The sequence below is a fragment of the Solea solea genome, chromosome 13 (genome assembly GCF_958295425.1).
Source record: "Solea solea chromosome 13, fSolSol10.1, whole genome shotgun sequence".
Lineage (NCBI taxonomy): Eukaryota > Metazoa > Chordata > Actinopteri > Pleuronectiformes > Soleidae > Solea > Solea solea.
The window spans coordinates 6,283,578-6,304,184 of record NC_081146.1 but is presented as its reverse complement, the minus strand read 5'-3'; the positions used below and the strand labels follow the sequence as shown (position 1 = coordinate 6,304,184).

The 20,607-nt window shown below is 44.3% G+C and overlaps 1 protein-coding gene across 3 annotated transcripts in view; it reads right to left on the bottom strand.

Annotated features, from left to right (window-relative positions):
• cicb (capicua transcriptional repressor b) overlaps nt 1–20,376 on the bottom strand; it is a 36,824-nt gene extending 16,448 nt beyond the window's left edge. For 2 of the 3 annotated variants that reach the window (XM_058647351.1, XM_058647353.1), the window contains exons 1-2: nt 20,169–20,376; nt 9,888–13,895 (exon numbers count right to left, since the gene is read on the bottom strand). In XM_058647351.1, the coding sequence (XP_058503334.1) occupies nt 9,888–13,746 (3,859 nt within the window). In that variant the 5' untranslated portion in view covers nt 13,747–13,895; nt 20,169–20,376. Of the gene's footprint in view, nt 1–9,887; nt 13,896–19,887; nt 20,105–20,168 lie in introns of those variants that run through there. The other variant, XM_058647352.1, reaches the window with a different exon arrangement.
• Between the last annotated feature and the right edge of the window lie 231 nt (nt 20,377–20,607).

The window sequence follows — 20,607 nt, the reverse complement described above, 5'->3', positions numbered from 1 at the left end:
GTCTCAACTACAAAGGCGTATTCACACACACACACACACACACACACTGGCTGCTCAAATAATCCAGCGAGGACTGTTTGACAAGAAGCGCTTTACACCAAACACAAACTTGTTTTTCTCATGACTAAATACCAGTATTGTAACATGCACCTGTCAGGACACACAATCACCTACAGGAGGATAACGACCGACCCGGGTTTCTGTTTGTTTACTACGCATAAGCAGATGTTATTGACTGTAAATCTGGTGCATTCATCCATCACCCAGAGTTTACAGCTCGGTTATGGAAAGAGAACAAACACACGGTCTCGCTGCTTCTGCTAGCTTTAGCACTTTAGCTCATCTCTGTAATTAAAAAAAACAACAAAACAGCCAACTGCTCTCCTACCTGGCCGCTGTGAACCAGCACAGAACCTAACGTTAGCTAGCCCCGGACGATGACACTACAACACAGCGGTGAACGCGCGGACGGTGAGCACTGCTGGATCCAGTCAGCGACGAGAAAAATGGGGACGAACTGCAGTTACATTGCTCTTTCTCCTCCTCCTCCTCGGTAACGAAGCTTTCGGTAAGGAAGCAGACGAGGGGCTGGATAAAGATGATACCCGAATACAGGAATCGAAGCCGACGAGGGGGGGGAGGAGGAAGGGACTACATGAAGAAGTAGAAGCGGTACAGTAGGTTAGGTTCAAGCCGTTGGCGAGCTCCGTCCGTCTGCAGCAGGTTAGCCAGCTACTTCGTGTGGACTACATCGGCGCGCACACCGTCCGGTTGGCGTCTAATACCCGCAGTTACGAGTGTTGTTTGGGGCTAGAAAAGTCCTCCTACCGCATCTCCACAACTCCCAGTCCGAGTTTACGCCTTTAATTTTGTCTCGCTGACTCTCTCGCAGAGCCTTGGCCCTCTCTTTCTCTTTCCCTCCCTCTTCCTCTTGTTGTAAACTGGGCTGCTGCTGCTGCTGCTGCTGCTGGTGGTGGTGGTGCTGCTGCTGCTGCCCCCCACCCCCATTCCCCCGTACTCACCGCCCTCCCCCCTCTCGTCCTGTCAACCTCGCCCAGCCTTGTCCCGCCCCCTTTTTGCGAATCCCACTCGCCTATTGGCCAATGCCACCACACGTCATGTGCCCGCCGCGAGCCCTCATTGGTCGGCGTGTGCGCTGGAATGCCAGTCATATGCAAATTTCACCTGGTCTCAGCAGCGGCTCCTCCTGTCAACACAAACTGCCGAACTTATCTCAAATAAACACAACTGGGAACGAAAACAGACGCGTACATTTACTTCGCGTGTGTGAAAACGCGAGTTGTCGTTCAAGTGTTGCCTCAGAAGTGTGTATTTGTGTGTTTCTTCCAACTCGCCCACCCAACTATATGTCATTGGTGCAGGATTCGTAGTAAATAGTGAGTGACGCGTGAATGCACGAATAAAAAGGCGCCACTCAGATATAGGCCAACCAATGGCTTAACAGAAGTGAGGTAAAAGAGCCCTCCCTCTTACAAATGCTCGGCTCAACCTCTAGTACCCGCCAACACCATCTGATGCATAGAGGCGCTGGTGAGTTGTTATCTGCTGTTTACTTGCCACGCTGCTTTTGGTCTTTGCAAGCTGCACTGAGGATGGCTGTTGACGAGGGCCCTGAGGTTAAGATGACAAAGCACATCCACACCCATGAAACCAGCGAGTACTGCAGAGTCATTGTGCCTGCTCTGTGAGTGGTTACACGCAAATATAAACACCGACTGTGCTCTACATCACCTATAATCATATCTGAAAGGGATTATAAACCCTTTCTCTGACCATGATTTACCACTGCTTTCACTAGGAGTCAGGTGATGTCATTTTCCACCACAAAAAGTCCTTTCAAATCCCCAAATTCACTTTCCATCTTTCCATCATACAAATGTGACGCCTCCAAAAGAGTTCAATGTTGTAATGCAACACTGGCATGTGGAGGAGGCAGAGACAGAGACTGCAAAGAAAAGGGGAACTCGACACACAGAGTCAGGGGTAGTTAGAAAGAAAGAAAATGGGTGGAACAGACACAGAGTGAAGAACCAAAGGGTAAAAATAGACCAAGAGAGTCATTTTCACCAAGAGAGGCAGGCAAGTATGGAGGGAGGGAGGGATGGAGGTGGATGGGTGGGTGGGTGGGTTTGTGGGCGGGTGGAGAGAAAACAACTTGTAAAAACAGAACTTCTCTTAAAGGGAGGAAGGGTGTGGGGGCCACAAATGGGGCAGAGAGAGAGGGAGACAAAGGGAAATATTAAAAGATACATACATTGTTAAAAAAAACAACTAACACAAAAAAAAGGAAGAGGATTTAATCATAAGATGTGGTTTCACCTCGTACTGCACGAGTCACGCAGTCAACACCAGCCTTGAGCTCACGGGACAAAAACAACGCAGGGACTGATTTAATTACTACTACAAGCCAGTAGTAAAAACATTTAACCCACTCAGTCCTGGGTTACAAATCCTGACAAAACACTGCAATTGAACCAAAGTTAGATCAGTATAATTACACAAGAATGCAACTGGGTTGAAAACAATGACATCTCACATACAATGGGCGCTTCTTTGCAATGTGCCCACACTGCACCTAAGCACACCACTCTGTGATCTGCTGATCATTCAGTCAAGTCATTTTGCATCATGTGAAAACTTTCTGTTCCTCTTTTTAAAACTCGTTGGTGTCAAGGTTAAACGTGTAAGTATTATAAGAAGTACCAGGAGCGGGTCGAGAGAGAGATTTTTAGGCTTGTCAACAGCACTGAGCTCTTAAACAAGTCAACCCAGCAAACACAGGGTGCTCGGAGGGGGGAGTCAGACAGCTTGGATGAAAGGAAAGGCAGTTGAAAGAGGGCAGGGGTGGAGATGAAGCCTTTACACTGTGGCTGCTCAGTGGTTACAACCCTGGATAAACATTACAATCCATTAGTAATGAACTAGTTCTAACCAATTATTTAGAGCAGAGTAATGAACTCTCACTTTAGCCTCGTTTAAACACACCTACTTCTCGAATGACTCACTTCAGAAAACTGCAAACATATTTTTTTCTAAATGTATTATGTCATTTCAGACACAGTCAGCTATTTTAGGTAGGTTAGGATAAGAACAGCTGTCAACTTCATGCATGTAGGAGGTGAAGTAGACACAAAGTGATGGTGGGAGACCACGGACATTTAGCATTTAGTCACATACAATAGAGATAAGTGTTTAGGACTGGCAAGAGTAAGAGAGAGGGTGTGAAAAAAACAACAGAAAAAGAGAAATTCCCCTCAGCTAAGCTCCACTATCTCTCCCTGCTGCCTTGCTGGCAGTGCAAAATCTGTGTAGGTGTTCAGCAGTTTTCTCTTATAGACATCATGCTTTTTTTTTCTTTTTTTTTTACTGTGCATATGTATGCACATCTCTACCCCCCAATTAAAGCTGTCAAATGCCACATGACCTCACTCCAGAAACATTTTCCCTCCTCCTCCACCTCCTTCACCTATGTTGGCACTGTGCAGGCTGAGCACTGCCTTTGCTCACTCTCTCGTCCCATCATTCCTCTCACCCCTTAATTCATCTTCCACCCCTGCGCTCTGCATCCCTCCCTCCCACAACCCACCATTTGCTCCGTCCAATTATAACTCGATCCACCTGCAGTTACCATGGCAACAGCTATGTTGGGCATAGGTCCCCCATGTCGCCCATGGTCGCTATTCTGGCACTGACCATCACCGTCTACTACATCGAAATGAGCTAAAGCGCTCACTTTTGCATGACCCGTTAATGCCCATACTCTCTGTTAAAGAAGTTTCACTTTCAAAATTCAGTCAAAACTCCATATTTCATTTAATGCTGCAGAAGGGTAACTTCATCACTAAGTACTGAATGGAATGATACAGCAATATTTGGTAGTCTGATGCATCCGTCAAATTAAAACATTAAAAGAATACATCCCATTCTGTGTCTACAGGATCATCAACTCTCGCTTCCCGATGGTGAATAATTACCACTGAGTGGAATACATCAAACACAAACTTGAGATTAGCCTTAGGAGATCTAAATCCCTCCCCACCCACAGTGTGAGGGAACTTGTAATGTGCGAGTTTGGCCATTTGGGGGCACTACTAGTCTGCAGATAAATGGCCAACAGACAGGCAGCCAGTAAACCAGTGCAAAGACTGAGAGATGACAGGAAAGTGGAGGATGAAGGAAAGACATTCCATGGCAAAATACACACGCAGCTATTCCAAAGTTTGGGATGTGAGAAACACATGAACACTGTGACCTTGCAAGAATGATGAATGCGAGACTAACGGAGACTCTAGGAAGCTGATTCTCATTCTAACTTCACATGCATCTAGTCAAAAGTCTTGGAGCCACCTAAGGACTAAGGATTCCCACTGCACCAGTGCATTTAGAGAATCTCCCTAAAGTATCCATTGGCCAATAGGAAACAGGATCATTGTTGCACATGACTTGTGTGGTAAGTCTTGAGGGCTTCACGTGTTCTGTGGTGCCACTCTGGATGGCTGTGTGATCCAGATGTGGTTGTTGCCATGGCTGAGGAGGATGCAGTGCTTTAAGCGTTACGTAAAGCAGGGGCGGGAGGGAGTGGGGATGTTATTCCCGGGTATCCGTATCCGGGTAGACCAGGATGAAGAGAAGAGGGGAAGCAAAGCCACTGCAATGCGATGGAGCGAAGTGTTAAAACATATCTGTCGAAATGTTTCAGAAAGAAAATTCACAAACGTAGATAAAGGGAGACGGGAAAGCAAAGAAAAAGATGCAAAATAACAGCACAGGACGATGTATGAACATGGACTTCAGCGTGATGTGTTTACTCCGTGTTGTACAAACTGTCTGTGCATGTGTGTGTGTGTGTGTGAGCGACACAGAGAAAAATAATCTGTGCTGCAACTTTGTGTATTGACTGTACAGCACTGTATCTGTGAATGTTGACTGAAGGTGACAAACAGAACATACAGAAGAAGATGTTCATCATGCAAATATCATTCTGCTCACAGACATAATCGTGCAGCACAGCAAGTGAGATGCTGAGCACATTCCTTACGTACTCCTACAGAGAGCTTGTGTTTCGACTCAGAGCTGGATTTGAAGTCGACAGCAATCGTTCAAGACTCGACAAAGTCATCCAGACCCTCTTCTCTTATTTTAAAGAAAAAAGGACAGAATACAGACTTTCTTCTTTGACTTTAGTGTGAGAGTGACGAATATGACGTTCACTCTCGGCAAATTAAAAAAAAAGGTATGGAGCAAATTAGGAAAGTAGGAAAATGTGTTTTAAATAAATGCTTATAATAGAGATCGATTTTTCAAAGTGGCATTAAAACAGTACAAGTGTGGAAATGGCCTCAAATATGTGTGTAATTGATATTTGACCTGGGTCGTTTTAGTCACTGTTAGAATAATTCACAGGAAACCCTCTGATTATCCAGCATTCTTTCTGTTTTCAAGTGAACGCTGAGGAGTAAGGAGCCGTAAACACACATGAGTGTGCACAAGTTCTTCCTCTGACAGTGGAAAGTCAGGTCATGCAAGTACACGTGACACACGCACACACACACACACACGCACACACACGCACACGCACACACACACGCACACACACACGCACACGCCACTCTTTCTATTTGTGAATGTTCTGCATTATATACAGGCTACATTATTATGATGTTTGCTTTGTTGCCATGGCAACAGACGTTTGGCACTCACACATCATATCCGGTAGTGAGTGATTGACACTTGGTTACGCCGTGTGTCTCTCTCTCTCTCTCTCTCTCACTCACACACACACACACACACACACACACACACACGTGACAGCGAAAAGTGGTCTCATCCTTCACGTTGTCGCTGCTTGTACCTTCAACAGTTTTCTTAAACAGCTTAAGAAGACATTTGGTTTACTTTCTCATTAGCACGTCTCAGGTGGGAAAACACACTCACTCTCACACACACCCACGCACACACACACAAGCAGTACATACACAGCTTTGTCTGTAAAGCGTGTAACTTTGAACCGCGCTGCGCTTAACTGAGCCGAGGGACAGCTGCCTTATTTCTGAGAGCATTAATGAAAGTAGAGCATATTAATGTGTATGTGGTGGATGATACTAAACGTAACAGATGAGAGAGGAAGAACTCATCAACTACATGTTTTTTTATATGAAATTTAATTTAACCTCTTCCACACACTACAGTCTCCTTCCCTCTTTACTTATTGAATGTGCACTTTTTTATATGATTTATAAGGTCTCAGAACTCGACTTCTTTGCTGAAATAACCCATAGTATAATAACCCAAAGTCCTTTCAGTGACTGCCAGATATTTCACAGTAATTTCATTAACTTATCATGAAAAGAAAGTTCAAACCTGACCACAGGAACACATTTAGTTTGAACACTTTATTTGTTCCTCTTTAGTTTGTAGTTAAAAAAAACAAAAAAATCATTTAAAAGCTTGAATAGGCAGGATTTTTTTTCCTCTCCTCGAATCTGTGTAATTTGCCATCACTGATGAGTTGATAACCTACGTAGGAGACTTACAGTCTTGGGTTGAGGGAGGATGTTTTAGTCTTTCCACCCACATTTAAAAATTAAATCTGACCAACATCAAATGTGAGTACTTTCTGCCGTAAACGTGAGCATATAATGATACTGGATGTGCACTTTAAATTATATTTATTACAATTTATTACAGATACACATATTTATCTTACAACCATGCTGTATATGCCGATAGACATTATCTCAACATTATTATAGAAGGCTTAAATTTGGCATGATTTTTTATTTATTTTTTTAATATATTTTGGAATAAACTCTATGGAAAATAATTTAACTGTTTTCTCACACGCTGATAAGAAATCACTATCACCTACACAAACAAATCAAAGGTGTGACACACACACACACACGCACGCATGGCGTTTCCTACATTTCTTCGTAATTCACACTCTCCTACGTCCATATGCATCAGGCTCTCACACACACACACACTCTTTCTACCCCTACAGAAAACACCCACTTGTGCTGCTCCTCACTCACAGATTGTCAGAGGAAATGCACACAGACAAGTGTGCATGCTCTCAAACAAAAACACACGCTTTTAATTCACCCATTCATTCTGTGTCATTTCAACAGCAAAAAAGGCAAAAAGGCGACGGGGGGGGGGGGGGGTCGGGGTGATGAGTGTACACTTAAATTTACAGCACTCCTTTTCCTATCCACTTCTCAGTCACACTCATCAAAGTCTATTGGAGACTATTTTATATATAAAATATATATATATATAAATGCACATTGAGAGTAAATTGCACAAACTACACAGAAACTGTTCACACGAATGAAAAACATGGACTTATATTCCCAGCTGATTATAGATCATGTTTTCTTATACACACAAACTACAGTACAAATGTAGTATTCACACACACAAGCTTGAAAAATAAATACTTCACACACCCACACATTACGGTGACACAACATATATATCACACACACACACACACACATTTGTAAGAGTACTGGCCAAAAACACAACCCACAGGTTGCCTGAATCTATTCACCACGTATTAACAAACCCATAACACCTAAACATACACAACAAAGAGTTTAATAGTTAGCAGCACACACACACACACACAGGCTCTGGTACAGCATTCTTAGTGAACACACTCATTGCAAATTGTAACAATTCTAACACTAATACCAGGTCACAACCACGAAAAAAAAACCTTTTAAGAGGAACTGCCAAAATAATGACCTCACTATGTACAGTATATATATATATATATATGTGTATATATATACATATCTCTCTCTATATATATAAAGAGAGATATATATACACATACATACACACACACACACACACACACACACAAACTATAAGCATGTTGCTAAGCATTTTTTTGGTCCCGTCTGTGGCATTCCTCATTCTTTCTCTGATCCTATTCCCATTTGTTTCTATCTCTCAAAATCGTCAATAACTGGCCTACATATTGTAAATCAAGGCCATACTTTTTTTCTTTTGTCTTCAAATGTTTATTTCCTGCGCAGCACCACCACAGCATGTAAGGACTTTGACATAATGCTGATCCTAAACAGTACTTATTCCTCTTCTTGTCAACATTATTTTCCCTTTGAACTTCCTATTCCTTTCTCTTTATAAATCCACGTTTTCTGTCCGTGTAGTGATTGCTACTACTCAGCCACCAAGTTTCTGCCTACAATGGCATGGAATATAAGAGGAACTCTCCAATATCGACAGAGTTAATCCTGCATAACGTGCAGTCTAATCCCTGTAGAAAACACAAAAACACCAAAGCATTCATACATACATTTTCTCTCTCTTTCACACGTACACTCTAGGACACAATATGCATGAAGACACTAAAATATTTCTGCATTCATCTCATGTATATTTTTTCCCTTTGCATGTGAAATCCAAACTAACAACAAATGAATAATTGCTTTGGTGATTTTCTCTTTCTGATTTCCTGAGTTTGGCTCTTGAACATTGTATGATTCATGGACATAGAATTTTTCCTCTTCCAAAAAACAAAAATCAGATAAACCAAAGTGTCTTTGCTCTGAGTCACCGACATGAACGACAGGGGCTTTTCCCACCTTAATGTGTGCTGACTAGTGAATCTGGAGATTGTTTTGTCACCAGCAGTGATTCCAAACCGACCTGACGCGGTCAATCACAGAAGCCTGTTCCAGGACTAACACGGGTCACATGTCTGGCTTTAGTATTTTGTTTGCAAGGAGAAAATGAGGATGGTGGACACACGATTAGAGGAGACCATATGGGACAACAGCATGAAGGCTAACAGGCGCTTCATTCACTGGGCATCAACACACACAGGCTGTGGCACATCCATGTGAATCTAACCCTCCATTACACTGTTGGTGTTATCTGTTCAAGTTGTTTTAGGAAATTTAATAAAGAAGAAATTATAAGTGGTTATTTAACTTAATGAGATTTATTGAATAAAATACAGAACATTTTAATAGTGGTTAATTTTCACTTAATTAGAAAGAAAACTAAACAAATCTCTAAGCAAGTATTTGGTAATTTAACAGGAAATGTAAAAAAAAAGTTAAGCTTCAACACATCTTGATATGCGTGTGTGTGTGTAATATAAAAGGATTTTAAGTTTTTAAATACATTTCCATTCTTTTAATTTTAAATAGATTGTAGTAGCTTCATCTAAATTAGCTTAAATGAATAGAATTTTCTCTGCTTCCTTTCTCTCTCTCCCCTATAATGCTGTTCAAGATGAAGCTGCACCATCACTGCATATTTCTCTGCAGATGCTACGTGTGTGACGACACGTATCATCATGTTGCAAAAATGTTGTTTGACCTATGACTTTAAGGTTGACACGTTTATTCTGACTGTAACAACAGCTAACAATATGTATTAATTACACAGAGAAAGAGAGAAAGTTAGCACCTATTAATATTACCACTAGTAAGATGATATTAAAAATGATATAGATTTTTCATTTGTAACTAGAGAGCTGAACTTTTGGTGGCAATTTAAATGCAATATTTTTTATAATGTAAACACTGCTGTACACTGCAAGCCTACTTCATAAAAAGTAAATTTTAATTGTTCCTCACACTAACACAAACATTGTAACTGCATTTTTAGCTTGATTTAATTGTTTAATTGTGGTTCATTGATTGGAGAATTTCTAAAGGTATACACAATATATTATTTGCTAATATTTAAAAACATTTAATTTCTATTTTGCTATGTTTCTGAAAATAACTTTAGTCAAAATCATAGCCATATACAAAAATGTCTCCTTGTTTCAAAGTCACTGGCGTCACATACAAACTAGACCCATATGGAAAAATTCTCACCTGTGCCAGGACGTCCCATGATGATGTCCTTTCGTGGGATGGGGTGAAGACTTTCGGCTGGCAGGATCAAGGGCAGCAGTGCAGTGGGAGACGGGTGACAGGGAACTGGCTGCTGGAGCTCACCCCCAAACCCTGTCCCCCCAGACAGCTCTTGTTCCCCAGAGCCGTCTGTGCTACTCTGAGCTGGAGCTGTGGCTGTTGTGCTGACAGTAACAGACAGGGCCTGCAGAGGGACCTGCAGGGCAGTGGCAGGAGTGTCACTGGTGGACAGGGATGAAGGTGTTGGGGAAACAAGCACCAGAGTTTGGCCTGGGCTTCGCAAAAGAACGGTGCCATTGGATACTGTGGCTGTAGCAGCATTAATGGGGACGGGAACCTGGAGTCCAGAAATGGGCTGCGGGGTGAGGGGTGTTAAACTGATATCTTTAGATGACATGTTATCGATCCCTCCCTCAACAGCTCCTCCTCCTCTCCCTAACGGACATTCAGTAAATTTTGCCAGTGGGACTTCAGGATTCCTTACAATGACAGGGGAGTCCCGCAAGGCCTGCTGAGATACAGGAACCACGCGACGAGTCCCACCATCAGGTGTGAGAGGAGAAGGAGGAGTTGGAGACACCAGCATAGGAGGAGGGGAGACAGCAGTGGAGGACGGGGGCCTACTCACGGATGGGGTGGTTACTCCTCTGGGTCGGGAGAATGTGGGTGTGTGTGAGTGGGAATGTGAGGCTTGTGTCTGGGGGGACAGCACCCTGAAAGAGTTGAGGTCCCCCTGGTCCAACTCTGTCTTGTGTGTGTAATCGTGGTGGTTTGAGGGAACTGGTGGAGGGGGAGGAGCGTCTGGCTTTCGTTTGCTGGGGCTCATGGGTACTGTAAATGTCAGATTGCTGTGAAAGGAAGGCTGGATGCCTGAAGTGTGTCTCTCTCTGTCTGCTCCTCCAGCAGAGGTTGTTGCTTTACTATCTCCTCCCCCTCCTCCACCCGTACCACTGGGCTGCCTATGCCTCCGGTGTTGCAGAACTGGGGAGAAGTTGGCCGGCCTGAAGCCAAATAGTGGGGAGGGTGAGGGAGAGGGGGCAGGGGAGAAAGGTGACTGGTTGGAGATGGGAGAAAAAGAGGGGGTGCCAGAGCGGGAGCTTCCTAATGACACAAGCATGGTTGCGGCCTCACACTCATCAAAGTCAAAGCGTGACGATAAGTCACGAGGGAGGAGGGAGGGGAGGACCAGGCGGGGTCTGGAGTCTCCTCTGCTACCGGTCTCACTGCTCTCTCTTGATGTGTCATCCCACTCAAACTCACTACTTGCTCTACCTCGCAGGTCAGAGGGGGTGACTGTCCCTGAGCTGCTGCCTCCTCCCCCCCTCTCCACCCCTGCTGCCTCCATCTCTTTGGTCCTCATGGATAAGTGTCTAGAGCAGTATCCCCGGCGCTGGGACTCCTTCATACAGCCTTCTCTGGAGCAAAGCCTTCTCCATTGCTTACCATTGAACTTCTTGCGGATACCATTAGGGGTGCACACCACATCACCCTTCTTGTACTTTTGCTGAGCCAATGACAGCGGGGTCCTGGAACGAGAGGAGGTAGAAGAAGAACCCCCACCAGAAGTGGATGTTGGGGTCTGGGTGGGAGTGGTCTTGGATGGAGGTAGGTTTGGAGTGGTGTTGTTCATTTCAGGCCCTAGTACGGCAGGAGGGGGAAGTTGCTGAGGGCTTGCTAAAGTGGAGAGGTGTGGAGGTCCCAGACTCTGTACTACAGTGAGGTGGGGGGTGGAGGGAGGGTAACCACTGGACTTAGAGATGATGTTTCTCTGCTGAGAGGTGTCAGGATTTGGCTTGGGGCCAGCTGCAAGGCCCATGTTAAAACGGGATACCTCAACGTCTTCTTCTGGAGTGTTTGGCTGTTTCTGTCTGTCTCTGTCAGTGTAGGTGCCTCCACAGCCATGGACTGTGATGGCCACTGCATTGGAAGTCACAGTGGAAGAGTGGGGGGATGGATGTATGTTTCCATAGGAACACCCTCCTGTAACCCCTTCATGTGCAAAACCATGGCTTAATCTTGCTACTCCTCCCAGCACCCCCATCCCAATACTCAACTGGCACACTTCCCTCTCCACCTCCATCTCCTCCCTCCGCTCCCTCTCTTCCCTTTCTCTCTCCCGGTCTCTCTCCTTTGCCCTACCACCATCCAAATGTGGGACATCCCAAGGAGGGGTGAGGAGTCTCAGGCTTTGTCGGGACACCCACACCACTTTCTTTTTCTCTTTCTCCTCTGTCATCCCTCCACCACCTCCAGTATCTCTGTCCTCGCTCAGGAGCACCTGGTAAGGAAACGAGACACCAGGATGAGGGTCCACCTGAGTGACAATCCCCTGCCTGTACAGCAGAGGACCCCCCTCCTCTCCACTAAGGGGCACACACACTTGGGTACCAACAGCCACAGGTGCCATACCAGGTGGAGGGGCATCCAAAATTAACTCCACAGTGTTATCCGCCCCTGATGATGATAATGTCATCAAGGTTCCACCATGGAAAGGGTATTTAACAACAGTCTCCTCTCCTTGGAGCTGGACCTCTACAGTGCTACCACTCACCTGACGCACCACCCCGGGTCTAAACACAGGGGAAAGGGGGCCTGAGTCTCTTTCTTTATCCCCTCTGTTTAACGCAGTTTCAACCCCACTCTCCACTGGCCTCTTTATCTGGCGGGCCAGGACTCTCTGGTTCTTCATACCTTTGGCCAGAGCTTCAGCTAGCCCCCCTGAAAGACTGGCCTCTTTAGGGTGTGAGTTATGATGAGGAGATGAGATGTGGGAGTTTCTCTGATGAAGACTGGGTCCTGTTGCTTCCATCACATCCAGGTCAGCTGAGTGCTCACTGGCTGTATCAGTGGACGAGGAGCGCACTGAGTTGGGCGGCCCCTCAGACTCATTTTCACCAGCTTGGGCTTCTTTTTCCTGGGAGTCCACTGACCTGATGGCCCTATCTTCCTTGGACACAAAATGATTTTCTTCTGTAGTTTTGATATCCACAGTTAGCACTGATGGCTGATTACCTGAGCAATTATTACTTCCACTATTACTGCTATTAATAAAAGTACTATGGCTCCCTGCACTACTAATACTACATTTTGTCACGTTAATACCACTTGTAGTGTTACTGTTAGTCCTGACATTAATGTTTCTATTAATGCTATTATTGTTATTATTATTATTAATATTGTTACTATTCTTAAAATTGTTACTGGGCATAATCGCAGTATCACTAATGTTGCTGCTAATATTAAAGAAACTGTTGTGTATGAGTGCAGGGCTGGAGGTAGGAATGGTAGTTAGGACACTTGCATTGTTAGCAAAGTGCTCATATGTGTATTTCTTCTTCGGGACGCGGGCCTTAAATGTGGCTGTTTTCCTACTAGAGACTGAGCCTAAACTGGGGCTGTGATTGGTGGCCAGAGGAGGCGTGGCTTTGGACAGTGGAGCTGGGGTAGAGGTAGGAAATGCTACAGCGTCAGTGGACATAAGACTCTTCACGCCTACGATCTTCTCTTTTTCTGGCTTTTCTTCTGCTTCCTTTCCATTCTCCTCAACTGACTCCCCAGGTTTCCTCAGCTCCGTTGACTCCTCCCTTGTGGTGCTATTGCTGTTAGTGAGTGGTTCTTCGTTTGAGTTGGTGGTTGTTGGCTGACTCTGTTTGCGTGCGGAGGGAGTGTTGGATGTGTGCTGTGTGGTTTTGACGAGTGTGTCCCTCTTAACTCTTTTGGGGTCTTTCTCTTGGAGGGGCTGAGAGCCTCCTCTCCTTCTTCCCCCTCTGCCTCTAGTTAATGGTGGGGAACGTCCTCTGTGCTTCTTTATTGGCCTCATCTCTTCTTCACTGTTCACAAAGTGCTGTACGTTGTTTGATGCTGCTCCCTTTCACTTCTAAGGCACTCCTTTTGTTTTGTTTTGTTTTGTTTTGTTCGTCTCTGCTTTTCTCCTTCTTCCCTTTTTTTCCTTGTCCACTGTGCTTGAGTCTGAAAAAGAGCAGGGAGACACAGAAGACAGGTGGTCATTTATTATCTTCATGGTTAAAAAACTGCTCAGAACTTTAAAGAATGATGTCATTCCTGGAAGTGTGCTTCCCTGCAGTGGCTACAACATTATCTGAATAACTGATGTATGCTCTCATTCATGCTTCCATCTCTGATCCACTGATCCACTACAGTGTGTGTGTGTGTCTGTAAAATTAAGATATGAAATATTAATTTGTCCACCGTTATAAAACCTCACTTTAACACATTCAGTTTATTTAAAACAAATGATCATCTCTTAGTTGGTTTACTTACAAACACGTTTGAGACTGAGTTTTAAAGCTATCGTCTGTAAATGGTTTTGTTGAAATCCTCTCTACATCCTGTTATTCATCAACAAATAAAGTTGTTTAAATCTGCTGTCTCACAATGTTTAAAATAACACAACCAATGATTTTGTTCCGATCAAACCAACTGACCGGCTAATGTACCCGTCACTCACTGACTTGCCTAAACTGCACAGTTCATTATCATAATATGTGTTAATACTTGTTTTTGCAAGTGATTCCGACATGATGATGAAGTCAATATCAACATAGCCGTCCTCCTTCACTCTGCTTCGAGCAGTTGTCGGAGAGTGTGCGTTAATGTGTTTTGAGGGCGGAGCTTTGACAAGAGAGCAGACAGGAATGGGTGGGATGCATCGGTTGCATCAGTTGCAGCACTTGTCCTAAACTGGATTTTGTTTCTCTTTTCCCCAGACATGAAGGGGATTTAGATTAATAACACAAAAAAAGTTTTAGAAACCAATTACGGATACAAGCTTAAATGTAACTTTCATAAAATAAGTCAGTTTATTCATTCATTCATTCATTAATTCAAGAAACCCTAGTTTGTCTCTCTCTGCCTTTATGAGGCAGATATGAGGCTACAGCTCATCATTAAATACATTGAAGAGATAAAAATGTTGCTCCTTTATCCCTCTATGGAACACACACACACACACACACACACACACACACTAAGGTCACCTGATCTCTCGACCGTACTCTCTCCAGCTACTTTAACATGCGTAGCTTTTTTCACAAAACTCTGCATTCAACTTGGGAGTGCAACAAAATGGCATTTATTTTGTCTTCCATTAGGAAGAGAAGGGCTGGCAGTGGCCTGCGTGAGGTCAGTCTCCCACATAACACAGAGAGAGAGAGAGAGAGAGAGAGAGAGAGAGAGAGAGAGAGAGAGAGAGAGAGAGAGAGAGAGAGAGAGGTATGAGCATGCGGCTGTTTGTTCAAATAGGCTGTTGTGTAGTCACTGGGAATTTCCACAGTCATACTAACTCTCGCTGGCCCTCTCTCACTCTTGCTTGGTGTCTCGGTCTTTCCCAGTTGTCTTTTGTTTTCGTCTCTCTCACACACACACACACACACACACACACACACACACACACACACACACACACACACACACACACACACGCACGCACGCACGCACGCAATAGACAATATAATTGGAATAATCTGCCTTGGTAAGATACGCCCAAAATGAGAGAAATTAAAAGGCTGGCACAGGATCAGGCACACTCACTGATGCATGATTACAGGCTAAATACAGTCTCTCTCTCACTCACACACACACACACACACACACACACACGCATATATGCACAAGAGTGCAATTACGCTCAGCAACTCACCGACAAATGCAAATGATGATACTGAACATTCTTACAAACACGGACAAGAGACTATGGACAAATATGTCCCACATACTCACATATCACAGCCTGTACACTGGAAAAGTTTGTCACTCTCACACACAAACACACACGCACGCACACACACACACGCAGGGTGACCTTACTGTTAACTGTTTGTTTGCCAGAACAAACTATCGACAACATAAACCACTTCGACTCCCTGCAGTGCAGAGAAGAAACCTCTTCCCGATCCTGAATGACAGATAAACCACCTCAGTCATTCACACACACTCATCACTGCCTTTACGTCGTGACCTCTGTCCTTCCACAATATTCACTGCTTCCATTTTCATTCCTCAACCATTGTTTTCATGACTCCTGATTTTCTGTCATTTCTCAGCATCGCTGTGGTACTGGTAATGCACAATTAACTCTTAAAAAAACGTTTTATCCACAGCTAAATTTTTTCCCTCACAATATTGATAATGATGTTACTCCTTTAGTATCATGTGTGGAGTTTACCTGCTGCACCATAACTGTGATACTTACTAACATCTGAAAAACAATCTCTACTGCGCTCCTCTAGCATTCTGCAACTGAAGATAGTTTATTTCATCCAAAAAAAATTATTCTACGCATTTTCTGAAACATTCATCCCCACTTGGCTTTAGTGCGAATAGGAAATTATAGTTTGAAAGAAATATTGCTCTGCACCAGTGGTCAGACCATTTTATACAGCGAAAACAAAAACGTGACAACATTAACTCACGGTCTAATTTCAGCAAACCATTCATTCTGGACAAAAGAGCAACGTCTGACTGCAGGAAAGCAGAGTCCCAAGCTGAGTCCACACAGAGGCCTCGACTGGGAGTGTTGGTCCTGTAGTTGCTGTGGTAGTGCACTGGAAAACACAGGAAGGAGTCAGGGCCACTTGGCTGACTGACTGGTTGACTGAATGACTTGCGAGGATCTGATCTGAGCAAAGAAAAATGCACTGGTCATGCTCATGGCCTCCCAAAAAGCTCTAGGCTTTGGCTGATAAGCCAGCAGCAGCAGGCATGCATGTGTGTGTGTGTTTGTTTCTTGGAACTTGGAAGGTACTGGACAGTAAAACAGTCTTTAAGAATTAGACACATTAAGCCATTTATGGCGTCAAATGATTGAAAAATATTTAGCTCCTCAACCATGTGTGTATCCATGAAAAAAATATGTGGACCCTTAATAACCTTATCCACAGAATTTTATTAGAAATTCCAGACAAAATACCAGTGTTCCCAAAGTCACCACATATGTTATCCTAAATTACAGGGGGAAAGTATGTGAATTAATGCATAATGCAGCTATAATTGTGCTGTCAGTGCTGCCATTTAATACATGGCACAGGATTTTAACTTTTCACACAGTCCTAATGTGGAGAATCACAAGCATTTCAGTGTGTACTCAATAAACTACCCCTGCCAACCTTTGTTTCTAAATATTTGTGACTGCAATCAAAGACCCAAAGAGAAACTCTAAATCTATACGTACATTTTCTTAAAAAGGACAAGAGTTGAACAATTCAGAGTGTCCTCGTCTGAGGTGAATCCAGAGAAAAGAGAGATAGGAGCTCGTCATAACTGTGGTCATGTAAAACGTGAAAGAAAAAAGCTTCTGTAATTCCTGAGGAGACCCATAATCGACGGAGGCCATCTCCGCGGCCGTTGGACTGTACTCCTCCTTAAACAACAAAATGATTCACCACCATTTCTCCCAGTAAACAAACCGAGGCACACGACGCGTCTCCTCTCCACAGCAGAGTGACATCTAACTTTACACACACACACACACACACACACTAAATGCTCTCCCTGGACTTTACAGGGTAACTGCACGTACACTCTGTTTAAAACTCCAAAGGATCTTTATACTGTCACACACACACAAAGTGGGTAGTGTTCTAGTAAGTGGCTTTACTGTAAAATAAACCGAAATTGACTTTCATCTGTCTTGAATTTTAAAATTCCAAATGTCACTGCAAAGGTTTCTTGTATACACACACACACACACACACACACACACACACAAAACGGTCATTCATGGGGAAATCTCATCTCAATGTCAACATTACAAAAAGTTATACAGTATTTTATCACTGGACTGTGAAACCTTACTAAACATTCAACTTGATGCCAGTTCAGTCAGTCACTCATAGAGAATTCAGCCTGTGCTCCACCACACCTGTATGTTAGGCTGTATGTTAAAGTGAGACACGCGGCTCATTTGAGCTGCTTATATCACACAAGGTATATAACCGTGTACGGCTGACTTTAGGTTGCACCTCACTCAGCGCTGCATTTGCACAAATGTCAATGGGAGAGTGTACACGTAGTAACCAGGCACACTGCAGCTCATCTGTCTCCTGAAAGCATTTTATGGGTGTCTGTATGGGCGCAGGGCTGCAGTGATGAGGACAGGGATGGAGAGAGAGAAATGTGCCATGGCACGACAGGGAAAGACGGTAGTACGGCCGTGACAGTGAAGCCTGCTTTGGCCCTCCAACACACCAGCATGACTGGGCTGCTTTGCCCTTAACTGGGTCACCGGGGAACACAGTTATACACAAAACTGCTAAAATAAATACATAAAAAAAAAAAAAAAGAAGAGCATGCTCTCTGCTGCACACTCACACTTTGATTTGTGTTCTGATGAGAGGGTTATGATGATCGTACACGCTACGAAACACAAGGAAAAGAGGGTGAGCTGAAGTGTGTGTGTCTGAGCGATGACGTGTGATCGTACATGTGATGAAGAGCATACACAGTCACTCTGTATTAACACTGGCAGCTGTTTAATTGTTGTCATATCATATCAATAAAACAATACTTACAATGTACAAAAACATTAAGGTGTGGAATTTGTGCATTCAGGCTCAAATTGATCAGGAGGCTGTGGTATAGATCAGAGGTGGCTGATCCTGTTTGGGACCAAATGGCAGAACTGCCGATGCCACATCAGTGGTCGACAGAGCTACTGTTTATTTACAAAGATGCCCAAAACATCAGGGCCTTGCTCTCTGCATTAAAAGTGCAATAATGACAACACGAGGAGCGTGTGAACGTGCACGACAGGTGAGGACACTTTGTAATTGTCAAAAACTAAGAAGCATTGAATTAAAATACATCCAAGGAGAAATATGACTATACACTGTTGACAAAACTGTACAGTCGTGGATGTCATGGGTGCATTGACACTGATTGCAGAATTGCAATGCAGAAAATTGTGTCTTGGATTGTGTGTGTGTGTGTGTGTGTGTGTTCTATTTTGTTGCCTTTTCTAGTAAAAACATTGACCTTGTCAGGACTAGTAGTGCTAAAGGGGACCAAAGCCTGGTCCTAATGAAGCAGAGCCTAATGTCTGAGCTGCTGGTTGAGGTCAGAGGTAAAATGTTAATGGCTGGTTGAGGTCAGAGGTAAAATGTTAATGGTGGTTTAGGTTAAGTTAAAGTCTTTGAATTCACTGGCTGTGGTTAAGGTCACGGATAAGGCTTTGGTTCGACTGTCGAAATGAATAGAAGTCAGCGAGGTGTGTGTGTGTGTGTGTCTACGTGTGTGTGTTCAAAAGAACAGCCGAGAAAACACGGAATTGCCTCCCCGGCTTCTCAGCGCTGATCTGTGCGAGTACTACGAGATGCGCTGCACAATGTCAAAGCGGTGTTCTTCTGACTGGAGGCAGTCAGCCGCTCTGGTGCTGCTCGGTGCCCGCTAACAAACAAAAACAACCGGTTCCAAGTGACGTTCATATTATCCAAACAACACGGGCCTAATTCTTCCTCATACAACCGTGTTTGACAAACAAATATCCAGCACAGTAAAACGCGCACACACACAAACGCGCTTCCTTCACGGTGACGGTGGTTTTAGAAACTTGAAGGAAAAAAAGAAAGACAGAAAAAAGCAGGAATATTCGCGTGTCCGTGTTTCGCTCTAGTAAGCAGCTCAGTAATGTTAGTTGTAGTAGTAACAGTGGTTGTAGTAGTCGTAGTACGCAGCGGTAGCAGACACACTACTAGTCCCCACATCATGACACCGTCCTCCGCCACACCACCAGGAAACAGGACCCTACATCTTATCCATTTTTCTCCCCGAGTCCATTTTACAAACGCAAACACGAGCCTGCGTGGATTTTCGTCAACATTTTACGCTGCAGTGCTGCAAATGGGTCGAGTGTTTATTATTATTATTATTATTTTTTTTACTACGCCAGCGCTGCTCCGCGCGAAACTGGAAAACTAAGGTGGAGGAAAAAGTGGTCAACACTCACCACCGTGTTGTGATATCAGCCGAGAGAAGCTGGAGTGTTTGCGAGTGTTCGGCGGGACTGCGGTAAAAACATTTGAGAAAGTTTTTACTCAGGCTGTTACACCCTCACCCCTCCCCTCTCTCCCGCGGCTCTTCCTCCGTGTCTCTCCATTTCTTCGGACGGAACAACCGAGCGACCGTCGCCAGTCGCTCCTTGTCTCGTGCAAAACGCGCTTCTCCTGAAAATGTGAAATTGTCGTCACTCGTGCTTCTCTGCCTGTGGCTAAATGAGTGAAAACTCACCCAAACAGGAGCCGTTCTGTTGTCCAGAGACAGATTTATAGTCTTATTGTGCTGACGAGGAGGCTGCCACAAACATGTCTCTGCTGTCGGCTGCGACGGCTCCGCGCTGTCGCCACACACTTTACTTTTTCTCCGCAAAACATGTCTTTCCCCCGCACAAACTCAAACAAGGATGTAAAAAAACTATCGCTCTTCTTTTCCCACTACAGTCACAAAATGGTGAATGAACCACTAACAGCTGGGCCACTCGACCAATCAGAGGTTGCTGACAGGTACAGTAGCCAATTGGCGTCGGCGCCACAGATTAAAGGGCGTGGCCTGCTGTCAAATTGCCGTTGACCGACAGGTGGGTGCAGCCAATGGCGGCGCGGCTGCCGAGCCAGACCGGTGTCCTGTCCCAAACTGTACAGTATCCAATGAGAGCTTTGGGAACCATAGG